At 42.9% G+C, this 13,425-nt stretch overlaps 1 protein-coding gene and 1 pseudogene across 1 annotated transcript in view; both read right to left on the bottom strand.

Moving 5' to 3' along the window:
- The window catches only part of LOC141279046 (uncharacterized), a 42,871-nt gene extending 39,086 nt beyond the window's left edge, over nt 1–3,785 (bottom strand). Inside the window, exon 1 of the mRNA XM_073806962.1 lies at nt 3,368–3,785. Within this exon, the coding sequence (XP_073663063.1) occupies nt 3,368–3,785 (418 nt within the window). The remainder of the gene's footprint in view (nt 1–3,367) is intronic.
- Nucleotides 3,786–4,207: 422 nt separating this feature from the next.
- On the bottom strand, nt 4,208–13,082 carry LOC117313042 (RAD52 motif-containing protein 1-like; annotated as a pseudogene).
- Nucleotides 13,083–13,425: the final 343 nt, after the last annotated feature.

Below are 13,425 nucleotides of genomic sequence, written 5' to 3'. Positions count from 1 at the left end.
TAGAGAGGGAATGTAAACATGGCTACACATGAGCTGAATTACAAAACAGAACAGAGTCACACATTTAGAAAATGCACTTATGCCTGCTTACGGGGAAAGGTGAGGTTGGGGAATGCATACAACCAGAGTTTGAAGTTAGCACAGATACCATTCCATAAACCAAATATGTAATAAACAAGACCTACTCTTTGCTCAGTGAACTGGACTCAACACCCCCTATGCACCACAGAGGAATATATGTGACTAGTAAGAATCTTAAAACCTATGTATTGGTATGTCTCCGTAAGGGAATCAAGTGTGTGTAGAGAGGCATAAACACTGCAGTGAAAATCAGCTAAACCCCATTATAAATATAAATTTCAAAAAACAAAAAAACACAACGAGAGTGAAAGAGAGAGAACTTCCGACAAAATTCGTTCAGAGGCTGTGATGCACGCTGAATTGACCTCATCTACACCCACATCTGGATGAGATATAAGGCTGGACACTTTGGGCTGAGAGGATTGCTGAGGCTGGCTGAGCAAATGCAGACCTTTTAAAGCAACACTGAGTGCTACCCATTCCATGGGTCCCAACTGTCCAGGTTTAAGGGAATCTTCCTACAGTTAAAACATGCATGGGAAACCCAGAGGGATGGTACACCGTGTGACTGGGAAAGGTTTCTAAGACGCACCTCATTTTTCCTCTCCTGCTGCTCGGGTTCGCCATTCCAGCCGCTTTACTAACAATCTCCCCATTTGGAGAGTCAGCACCTTTAACCTCCTGTTTCACACCGTCTGCAATTAGTGCGGAGGGTGAACGTGATGAGGGGAAACCAATGAGAGAATAGCTGTAGGTGTTTGCACGGGAACATGTTACTCTAATTTCCCACCAGAGGGAAGAATTAACCAACGGCTCAGCCTGCCGCCCCGGAACCAGAATAGGGCCTGAAGCAATCCTGCGGTTTTGCGGCCAGCTAACAAGAAAGCGAGTTGAAGAAAGGAGCTCAGGGACACTGCAATTCACAAACCAGCAGGGTTATAAGTGATAACTATAGTCCAAAAATATCTTGAGGTAAGGCAACGAAGAGGATTTGAAAGGAAGGAAGAATTGCAGGAAACAGTTTTCAGGAGGTAGATGGGAGTCGCCTTTAAAGCACATGAAAAGCGGCAGACCTTCGACAATGATGCAGTTGGCCAAAAACGGCGTATGCGTTTCTTCCTGAATATATTCAGGAAGAAACGCATACGCCCTTTTTGGCCAACCAGTCAAGCGGGCAATGCAAATCCGCACAACAAAGAAGTGTCTCTCCCACCAGTCCAAAGGGCCATCCGAAAACAGTTTAAAAACCAGAGAGGCAGGACAGGCCATGGAGAACAGGGAGCCTTGTTAACCTGATGGGCGGGATTTAAATTGCCAACAGCCACTGTGGAGAAGTGTACGCTGTTTCCTGAAACATGAAAAAAACAGAGCTACAGAGCATAGAGCACTTCCACTCATGGACATATATCTTGGGAAAACTAAAAATCAACAAGACACAGCCACCCCTAGTTTAGGGCTCCTCTGTTTACAAAATCCTCGACTTCGGTACACCTTAAATATCCCAGGAAAGAGAAAAATGGATAAAGAAGTTGAGGTACTTATGTAGAATGGAATATCAGCCATGAAATCAATGTCATAAGGCCAGCAGCAGCATAATGAGTACATTTAGGTACGATGATTCTAAGTGAAAGAAGTCACACAGAAAAAGAAACTTACCATAAGATATCACTTATAGAGGGAATGTAAACATGGCTACACATGAGCTGAATTACAAAACGGAACAGAGTCACAGATTTAGAAAACGCACTTATGCCTGCTTAATGGGAAAGGTGAGGTGGGGTGATGCATAAAACCAGAGTTTGAATTCAGCACATATACCGTTCCATAAACCAAATATGTAATAGACAAGACCTATACTCTGCTCAGTGAACTGGACTCAACATCTCCTATGCACCGCAGAGGAATATATGTGACTACTAAGAATCTTAAAACCTATTTAGTCATATGTCTCCTTCAGGGAATCAAGTGTGTGTAGAGTGGCATAAACACAGCTTGAAAATCAGGAAAACGCCATAATAAAAATAAATTTCAAAAAAAAAGAAACAAAAAGACAGCGAAAGAGAGAGAAATTCTTATAAAATTCGTTCAAGGGCTGTGATTCACCCTGGATTGACCATATCTACACCCACAGCTGGATGAGACATAAGGATGGACACTTTGGGCTGAGAGGATTGGTGAGGTTGGTTGAGCTAATGCAGACCCTTTAAAGCAATACGGCGTGCTCCCCATTCCATGGGTCTCAGCTCTCCAAGTTTAAGGGAATCTTCCTACAGCTAACACATGCTGGGAAACCCAGAGGATGGTACACCGTGTGATCAGGAACAGTTTCTAAAACGCGCCTCATATTTCCTCTCCTTGTGCTCGGGTTCGCCATTCCAGCCGCTTTACTGACAATCTCCCCATCTGGAGACTCAGCGCCTTTAACCTCCTGTTTCGCAGTCTACAATTAGTGCGTAGGATGAACGGGATGAGGGGGAACCAATGAGAGAATAGCTGTAGGTGTTTCGTCACGCACATGTCACTCTAATTTCCCATCAGGAGGAATAATTAACCAAAGGCTCAGCCTGCCGCCCCAGAACCAGAATAGGGCCTGAAGCAATCCTGAGGTTTTCAGGCCAGCTCACAAAAAAGCGAGTTGAAAAATGGAGCTCAGGGGCACTGCAATTCACAAACCTGGAGAGTTATAAAGGACAACTATTGTCGAAAAATATATTGAGGTAAGGCAAAGAAGAGGATTTGAAACCAACGCAGAATTGCAGGGAACAGGTTTCAAGAGGTAGATTGGAGTCTCCTTTAAAGTACAGGAAAAGCAGCAGAACTTCAAAAGATTGAAAGATTGGAAAAGATTCAACCTCCTCAGGGGTTTGTGGATGCGGAGCAGGAGGCTGTGCTGGGGTAAAGATTCAGCCTCCTCAGTGAGCTCTGGATGAGGATTTTGGCCTCCTGCTGGGATGGAGAAATTTCAGCTTCCTCTGGGGGCTCCATAGTTTTATCTGGGCTCCCAAAAAATCCCTAGGTAGGCTCTCCTCAGGGTAAATGGCATCCATACTGGGATCTAAATAGTCACCCTGCAAATGTTGTTCTAGACCCTGAGTGCTTTTTTTGAAATTGGCCTGTAGTTCCAACAACTTTGGCAAGCTGTTGATGCTGAACTAGATCTTTCTTCAGGTTTGGGGTGAACCAATAAACTTCATTGGTTTTGAGCTCTTACTACCTAGAGGTGGAACAAGTATTTCAAATGATTGGTGACCTTCAGCCTCATCTAGAGCTATGTGTTTAGCCTTACTTTTGTGTCGAGAAAGGAGAACCAAGGACTGATTCTGATCCCAGTCGAGCACTGGAACTGCCTCTGGGAGCTTTTGATGTTGGGTTTGCTTGTTATTCAGATCCTGATGTGGAACAGCAAACTGATCTGGCCCTGTAGGCAGCTCTCCAACCGAATCCGTGTCCGGGTATGGAACCTCAGTCTCAGTCAACTCCTGATGAGTCGGGGCCAACATCTGCACTGGAGACAAGGACGTTAAGCAGTTAAAGCCCACGGCTTCTGTCAGGGGTGTAAGAGCATGGGACAATTTGGGAGGGGTTCTGAGGCTTGTGAAGACCAAGCTTCTGTCAGCCGCGCGGGGTTGGGGGTCACCTGCACGGGGCCCAGGGCCCACTCCGGAGGCTGAACTGCCTGCACTAGAAGCCACAGTTGTTCCCATGTGAGGAAGAGCCGTGGCAACCAAAGGCGCAGCCGGGACATAACATGCGGCGGCTCCAGGGGCAGTGACCCAGGCCACTGAGGAGCCGGAGCCACATCCCGCTTCCGAGCTGAACCGCTATGCCAGCGCTGATGCGACAGCTCACGTTAGCAACAGCGCGCCCCGCCCCCGCCTAACGTTCCACTCGTTATGACGTCTTTAGTGACGCCACCGTTATTAGCCTTGTGCGTAGATCCAATCCGCGCCACCACAGTGGGACTTTTTCCCAGATTCCCCAGGGCGCAAGCCATCCTTCCCCTTGCAAAGGCAACAATTACCTCCCACCGGGCCCTCTTCCCAGCCCCGCCCTGCGCTCCCTGGCCGCAAACAATGAGGCGGGACTGGGCTGCAGAACCGAGTGGCCCCAAACTCCAGCATCCCAGGGGTGCAGGGGTGGTGGGAAGGATTCAGACCTTCCCAAGGAAACCACAGGACCTGGCATTCTGGGAAATTCAAAAGTGCTAGTCCAGTCCTGGCAATCTGAATTCTTCCTCCTCAAAGCTGAAGTCTGAGAGACATTCTTCCTCCCTTTGGCCACACGGCTGACAAGATAAGTAGCTGACCTGCAAAATGAGCACCAGTAAGGGTGGCGGGAGGGGAACACACCTTATAATTATTCGAAAATGTTGCCATTTCCTCCAAACTCTCAGGATTCACGTCTCATTATTCAAACACCACTCTGTTATTAGGGGTCACCACTGAATCAGGGATGACTCCAGAACTTCTATAGAAGGGCTTTGGGGCAGGTGAGCAATTCATTCTGGGAAACAGAGTCTAAACCCAAGTGAATGGCCCTTTACATTAGCATGGGAAAACTTCCCCCATCCCACCTTGTCTCAACAGAGCCATTAATCTAGAAAAAACTACAGTGTCACTTTCCACAGGTCTACCCTGTGTGCACACATGGAGAAGACACTTAGAATGTTAAAGTCAGCATGTTAAGTAATTTTCTTGAAATACTGGAACTAGCACACAGTTTAATTTCTTCACATTCCTTTTCATAATCTATTTAATTTTAGTCCTTTTTAATTGTCTGGTACACCTTTAACACCTAAACTCCAAGAGAGAAGGAGCTTCATCTTATTTCCAGTGCCTAGAACATAATGGTTTCTAAATGGAACTGATTCCAAGATTGGCCTCATTTAGGAGTGGATCTGTTGTTATAATCAGGTTTCCAAAATCTTTAGTATCAATACGGAACCCTTTCCTCTCACATTTCATAGGAAACTAGACTTCTTAAAGCCCAAACATGGATACGTTTCAAGTTTCCTTGACTGATTTAAATTGAATTAAAATAATTATTTTGTACAGGAAAAAACTTTCAAAATTTTTCCATTTTTCAAAACATAACCACCTTTTCTTTCTCTACTTTCTTCCCTTCCAAACAAACTTTGCAACATTGGGGTGAGTTAAGTAATCAGAAATCTAGCCAAAAATTAGCTCTCAATGACATGAAACACATATTTTGCTCCTTTTAAATAAAAATCCTATATGCAGTACATTAATGTTTTCTTTCCGAAATTACATTGAAATTACTTAAGCCCTAATTCGAGGCATCCATATAACTGGTTTACAGAAAGGTTCTTTGGCAAAATATTTAACACAAGATATATATGAGATGCTGAGATCTGGGTAATATACCTTACTTGAAAGCCATGAATAGTTTTTAAATAGTGTAGCATAATCACACTTAAGACCATAGTTACTTTGTTTCCAAATCCCTGCAATTCTATTTGAGGGGATTTCTAAAAGTCCTGTGTCTTCTCCTGTGTCCACAACCATAGACGTACACTGGTGGCCCTCAATCCTGCTCTCCAAACTTCAAGTAAGGGGCCAGAGCCAAGGCGCTGGACTTGGAAAAGTCCTAGAAATTCCCTGCCTCAAAAGCAGTTTCAGAGTTTCACCTTTTCCTAAGGAAGACAGAACTGAATAGATATGCTGAAGTCTTCCAAATCCTGCTGGGTGTTTTGAATTATGGCTCCACTGGCTGTGTACCCCTTGAGGTTTTATCTCCACAGACTTGAAATAAAGCCTGTAGTTCCTCTTCGGTTCCAGCATCTGTGACCTCTTCACAGGGTCTATATGCAACACCTGTTTTACCACTTTCTGAAATAAAGTTAACAACGATCAATTCAGAAGTTTTCTTGTTCTAAAACTTCCTGTATACAATGGTAGCACCCAATAATTAGACATTCTTTTGATTTCTAAAAGCAGAAAATAAGAGCATTTTCCTAGAAGTTCCCTCATCTGACACTACAGTTTTTATTATAATTATTTGTGAAAACATATATAAGAAGTATCAACTTTGGTTCAAAAACTTTATGATCTTGGAAATATGACCTAAGGAATAAGGACATAGAAATTAAAAGCTGTGGAAACAAAAATATTCAATCACAATACAATTAAATAGGAAGGCATTAGGTGGGGATCAAAATGAGTTCAAACCTGGGATAGATACCACTGGACTATAATAGATACTTCCCATTAGAAGCAAGGCAAGTGCCTACTCCTTGGGACCAAACTTATACCAGATACAATGAACAAAGCTTTGGAGACAGAGAGAGAGAGCATTTGAACACTCTACTGGTAGAAACTAGCCCATGTACCGTTTGGACAATACAGCTTTCCTCGAGGCAAGCTAGAGAACCAGGCTTTTTGGTCTAAGGACTTTTGGTTACATATAAGGAGTACCTTGGCATATTAGGCACAAACAACCCAGTCATTTAGTTTGGTTCTTAAAAGTTGTTACCCAGAGTTGACAGCTCATGGAGATTCTGTCTGATAACCAGGGAAGTCAAACTTCACTGGAAGGACTACCCAGGCTGGAAGGCCAAGACCAATCCAGGGTCAACTCTTACAAGCAAATAAGGTCTCGGACAACTTAGCGAGGATTTCTCAGTCTCTAAGCCTGCAGGGCTGTGAAGCAGGGGAGCAATTCTGTTCCGGGAATCTACTAATCATAATGTGTCCTTTGGGCCAGCCTGTGACATTCTCACTGCTGTATAACTCGATAGGGAACAGAATCAATGCTATTCAATAGCATGACCAGTTTCAAGGCTCACAAAAACGTAGCCGATTATTATATAAGAATCATACTCACCCAATATATCAGAAATGAAGACAAATTAAATTGATTCCAAAAACATAATCTAATAAACTTTTCAACAAGAAAATAACAATGATAATAATAATAGTCAATATATTTTGTCTGCTTACTATGTTTCAGGCATAGTTCTAAGCTTTTTACATTCATCATCTCATTTACTCTTACAATATTCCCCATTTGGTAGTAAACTGAATTACTAACCCGATATGCAGATAAAGAAATTGCAGCTTAGAGATATTAAATACCTTCCAATGTCTCTGGCTGGAAAAACCTAAAATTGCAACAACAACAACAAAATCTAAGAGACAATGTTAGGACTCAAACACAGGTGTCCAAGGCTTATAAATCATTACACTATTCTGTATGATAAGCAAGCAATTGAGGAAGAAATGGATCAAACACTTTCTGTATGAACTGAGGCAAGTCATTCTACATCTAAACACTGGGGACAATAATATTTGCTGTCGTTCTTCTCTTAAATGCCACAAAGAACAAATTTAAAACTGTTGCTGTGAAAGCATCTGATGAATGAAAGAATATGTAATGTTTTAGATAAACATTATTTTCATCCAATTAACTTTTCAAATAAGTTTATTTGCTCACTGAAACTGAAGCACTTCAACGACAATCAAAAAGGTCTTACCTAAAACCACAATCAGCAGTTTCTGGATGCATCTGTCATAGCTTTCTGAATAGCAAGCTTCTGGGTTACCTTCCTTTACATAAGGAATGATAATGACCCTAAATCCAACCAAAACAGATGAATTTAAAATGCCTATATGAATAACTGATTTCTAGGTTATATGTTTAAAACTAAAAATGCATCTGTGATTCTTAGAACATTACCTTAGTGATTAAGGGCAGGAACAACACTGGGGTACGGGTGAATGTCTCTGTTGCAGGTATACCCTGGCATGGCACATTTTTACTGCTCAGATCTATTCTGGAAGTTCCTAAAATACTCCATGGCAAATGCAAACCAAGAACGTGCCACAAATCTCATATTACTCACAGATTTCAAATGGACAAGCTGAGGCTACACTGCTACAGACACTGCTCTCGTGTGCGTAAAGGGCTGGATTCATACAGTGAGATAGATTTGGTTGTAGAGCAGATGATCTGGCCTGTCCTCAACCATCAACCACTCAGGTGGATGGTGGAGCCTCCTCCACTCCATTCGCTAACAGCCCTGCCTCTGAATTAAAACCCTAAGCCCAAGTGCCATGGATTCTAGGAATAAACTCAGTACCAATCGGAATCCCCTTTCTAGGGATCTACATTTACTCTTTATGCTCAGGCCCTTCGATAGGAGGCAAAGGACTGAACATTTACACATGAGTTTATTTCAATCTTCAGACAATGATTTTGTTGGGATAACTGAAGGCCAGAAGACACGTGTATTTGAAGGATTATTTTAGCGCAAAACAAATTATTAACAAAAAAAATACTAATAATAACTAATTTTCCCTCCTCCTAAGCTTCTTGGCAGGCAGTCAGTTCTAAAATTCTAAGTTTAAGGTGCTGTCAGGTATTGCCTAAGATAAAAACCTATATTGTCGGGCAGAAAAATTCTGCCCAGGGCTTTAGTTCCTTAGCAAAGGTGATGATGTATCTGAAAAGTGGAGTTTCAGAAAGAAAGGAAAAAAGAGAAATCCCACTCCCTCACCTCCCCACACACACACATACTGGAAAACAGACCTTCCTCCAACTTATCCAAAGGTTCCTCAGCCATGCCAACTCCAGGACTCCTGCACTCGTGGGAGGTCAACACCACCTCTAAAGCACAAAAGAGCTTCAGGCTTCGCTTCTGAAGTGGTGTCACAATATCTGTATTTTCCCTTTCTTCAAGGTCAGAAAGATCCTGAAGCTGTTAGGATTTTGAAGTAAAGGCTAGACTTCAACATATTCTGTTGTTAGAAATAAAAACTAAACTCCAGCTATCCCAGGTAATAGTTTAGGTATGCTATAGCTTCAAAATCAAGTGGAACTTGCAAATGAATGACTAGATATGGACAACTATTTTTTATTATATACCAAACAAATACTAGAGAAAATTATGGACACCACCATCCAAGTCATTGAAATTATCACTAATTCTAGGTGGCAGGCCAATGCTCAGATACTTCCATGTGGAAGCCTCTCACATCTCCTCCCCAAAGCCCTGTTCTATTCTTCTCTCTAAAGTCTAGGAGTTCAATGTTGGAAGGAGTCTGGTTAGTCAAAGAAAGTCTACAGAGTTTACCTTGATGATCCTTTTTGACCACCCATGGAAACCAAAGTATTAATTTGCCAATTCTTGGCATCTGGAGCTGTTTAGGGCAAGCGTATTATGATGAACCGCCTTCTGTCTGGTGCCGAGATGAACCTAAAGACATAAAAGACCTAAAAATATCACAACCCTACATAGAGACTTATTTTGGATATACCTGAGACTTATCAATACCAATTTCATAGAGTGTTTGTGAAGATTAAGGAGGACATTTTAAGCAATGAGTTCACAGTGAGCCCTAAATACATGTTATTTATTATTTTTAAGTCAGTACTTTTCTGCATCATTTCCAGGGCCCCTGATTATCCAGAAGGTTCTCTGACCTCCGGTGGTGAAAGTGATGATGAAAGCAACCAAGGAAACCCAGCAGAAGCCTATTATGGGGTTGAGGGTAAGGAAAGGAATGGACTGTTTTAGTCGTTTCATCCTGTAGCTCCTGCTTGAGAATATGACCTGAAGAGGAGACAAGATGGACCTGCCACTGAATTAGGACCTTAATCTGTAGCAACCCCTCCTCAAGTTATTAACCCCTGTTAGAAGAGGGAATACGAATACCTCTATAAAAGTAAATAAAGCAACCAAAAGAATTAGAGATTCATCTGCATTAACATGCTTCTCTGAGAGTACAAATATTTCCAGTCTTAACTCTCTAAGGACTTACATATTACTGTGGATTTTTTACATCACTAGTGCTTTCTTAAACGTCTATTTCCATTTTGAACAGGGTGTAGTTTATAAATTTAGTCATAAAAATTCAAATAATACAAACAAAATCAAAGCATTGTTAATTCTTCATTGATTTGTTTGTGCATCCTCCTCTGTCACTAGTTTATGAGCTCCTTAAGTGCTTGAAGGAACCATATATTATTCTTTCCTTCTTACCAGAAAGAGGAATAAATCTTGGCATATAATAGAGGAGTGATGGTCTGCTGACTGAGTGAATGAATGAGTACATAAGAAAATGAAATTACTTTCTCCAACTGAAGCTGCCTGCTGGGAAGGAGAAATGAAGATTAATTTTTAAATGTTGAGTGTCGCATGGCTGGCTAGGTCCTGTACGGTGAGTCATAATGGAGCTGCCCTGGACAATTAGGAAGCTTCAGAAGGGCTCTGAGCCCCTGGGTAGTAGAGACAGTTGACATCTGGGATAACCTTGCCACAGTAGTTGCTGGCAAACCTTTCCCTTCATGCTACTGAGAAAAATTCAGATACATTACGCCTTTCCTTCATTTTATTTTAAGATGTTATTCTCTTTTCTGTATTTATAAAAAACACAGGGGATAAAAGATAGGAAGATACCTGCCAATGAATAAAAGACCACATAATTGGAACTTCCGTGCTGGTGCAGTGGTTAACATTCCGTTATCCCAATGCAGGGGGCCCAGGTTCAATCCCCGGTCAGGGAACTAGGTCTCACATGCATGTTGCAACTAAGAGTTCGCACACCACATTTAAGGAGCCTTCAAGCCAAAACTAAAGGAGCCTGCCTGCTGCAACTGGGGAGCCCACATGCCACAACTGGCGAGCCCTTGAGCCGCAACTAAGGAGCCCACCTGCTGCAACTGAGACCCGGTGCAAGCAAGCAAATAAATAAATAAATAAAATTGAAAAAGAACGCATAAGTAAAGTAGGGAAAAATTTCGGGGCTGTGGGTAGTAAAGTAAAGCTCTGCATTAAATATAGAAATCTAATACGAACGCCCGTTCCTCTCAACTATATAGTGACTTGGAGAACATTTTCTTCATTACTCTATCAGTGACGGGCTTTATGCTGTGAAAATCTCACAACCTACACTTATGGAATGGTCTTAATGTCCAATATAAGAAAAGAACTCATTACTCACAACTGATACCAAGTAACTGTTTCATAATCTTTCCAGGACCATCTGTAATATCTGAGTGGTATGTGAAATGGTCGCAGGGTCCGCAAATTAAAGAATGTCTGACACAAAATGATTTCAATCTCAGGGAGTACAGCCAGGATTGAAGAGGGTGTTAATCAGGGTACAGAAGTGGGAGGCAGTGTACATGGAGTCCCATCTGAGGGGAGTTCTCAGATTCAATAAAGGTGAAATCAGTGAGTAAAGAAATATGGGTGAGAAGAGGCAGCAAGGTCAGTAGGAAGTAGCCAGAGCAAGAAGCCAATCAGCGAAGAAACACAATTATAAAGGGAAAGGTCTGGGAAACCTAAGCCTCACTCACCTATTCAGAGGAATTGAAAAGGTCCTTAACATAATGAAATGTTAATTCTGGGAAAGTAAAATTGGATGGCATGTTGATATGTAATAAGGTTTCTAGAATGCATTAAAGAATATTTAACCATTTTCTGGAATCTGAAGTGAGTTCTTAATAGGCAGTTTGAGAGTGATGATGATGATGTAGCCTCCTTTATCTTACATCTGACAAAAGTTTATCAAGCTCGGGACTTCCCTGTTGGCACACTGGTTAAGACTCTGGGTGCCAATGCAGGTGACACGGGTTTGATCCTTATCCGGGAAGATGCCACATGCCGTAGAGCAACTAAGCCCGTGCGCCACAACTACTGAGCCTGTGCTCTAGAGCCCGTGAGGCACAACTACTGAAGCCCGCGTGCCTAGAACCCATGCTCCGCAACAAGAGAAGCCGTTGCGATAAGAAGCCCACGCACCGCAACGAAGAGCAAACTCCGCGCGCCGCAAATAGAGAAAGCCGGCGCGCAGCAACGAGACCCAACGCAGCCAGAAATAAATAATTAATTAATTATTAAAAATTTGTCACCCTCACACACTTAAAATCCACATAAATGTATATATAAGGAAGATTCTTGTGAAGATTTCTTAAATTAAGGGGCAGCATAAAATGACGTGGGGTTTAACATCAGTTAAGTTATGGTTTGGCCTCTAGTTTCCACATTTACTGTCATGAACCTTAAGTAAGTCACTTAACCATCCTGAGTTCGAGTTTCTTCACCTAAAACAAAAGGAAAGAAACAACTGGGGAACTGGGGGATCAGTGGAGCAGTGCATCTGAGAGCATTCTGTACACCACAGTGCTGTACAAACGCTGGCCGGTTTTGTTTTGTTTTTTCCCCCTGGGATCTTAGTTTCCAGACCAGGGATTGAACCCGGGCCCTCAGCAGTGAAAGTGCAGAGTCCTAACCACTGGACGGCTAGGGAATTCCCGATGGCCTATTAGTTTTAAATTCAGCACTTCATCCCGGTAGAGCGAGGAATTCCACATTTGGACCCACCTTCACTGGAGATGTGTGAAAAAGCTGCTTCTGGTCACACGCCTTTTGGGCTCTGTGGGCATCCCTTGCTGAATAAAACTTGATGATGGCATAGAACCCAGGACCACCCACTGCTGCATTTGGGAAGACTGGGACCGAATACAGAACGCAAAACTGTGAGAAGACTGTGAACAGAGAATGCTTTAGGGTGGTCCTACGCTAAGTAAGTGCAGGAAATTTCAGGCCAAGGAAACCAAACCGCCCATTGCCTTATATTCCCCCAGCCTTTCGCCACAGGCAACTGTGGTGAGCCTGCTACTCCAAATACTTCTCATTTCATGAACAAGTTTCCCTCTGAAATCCTAAGTTTCGAGTATATTAGGAGGCAATGCCGTCTGTTGGGAACTATCTCTCAAAAATCTATGGGGGTGAGCTGACTGCTCAGGTCGTCTCTAGAACTAAGATTCCTCTCAGCGGAGACCACAGGCAGATGAGGTGCTGAAGCAGTACCCCGGGGCGCCCAGTTACTGGGGCGCGGGGCGGCTTCCTCCACCCAGCCCTCCGCTCCAACTCGTCTCACTTGCAAGGCCTCCGCCGTGGGTCCAGAGCTCAGCTCCCACACCAGCAAGGTTTTGTCACCCCCGATGGGAACCGCATAAAGTACCAACTGCACCATCCCACCGTCACCGCACGTGCGCTGCTCGGGGCGCAAGCGGACTACGCTTGCGCACGTGCACCCGCGCTTTTTAAATACTTAGTGCCAATAAATCTAATATATAGAAAAATAGTTGAAAGGCCCTGAGTGTTTTGTAGATAGAAAAGCTTGAGATTCAGAGCAAGCTCAGAGCTGGACAGTCTAAGAATAAACTAGCTCTCCATTCCATTAGGAGGGCTAGGCAGCAGCTTCTGGTTATGGAACCAGAAACTCTCAGGCTCCAAATAGGACATAAAACAGCATCACTTGTACTCTTTATAAAATTGCGGAAACAAACAAAATAAACAAAAATATATTTACACTT

The sequence above is a fragment of the Tursiops truncatus genome, chromosome 7 (assembly GCF_011762595.2).
Source record: "Tursiops truncatus isolate mTurTru1 chromosome 7, mTurTru1.mat.Y, whole genome shotgun sequence".
In the NCBI taxonomy this organism is placed as follows: Eukaryota; Metazoa; Chordata; class Mammalia; order Artiodactyla; family Delphinidae; genus Tursiops; species Tursiops truncatus.
The sequence above is the reverse complement of the archived record's forward strand: the minus strand, read 5'-3'. Positions and strand labels throughout refer to the sequence as shown.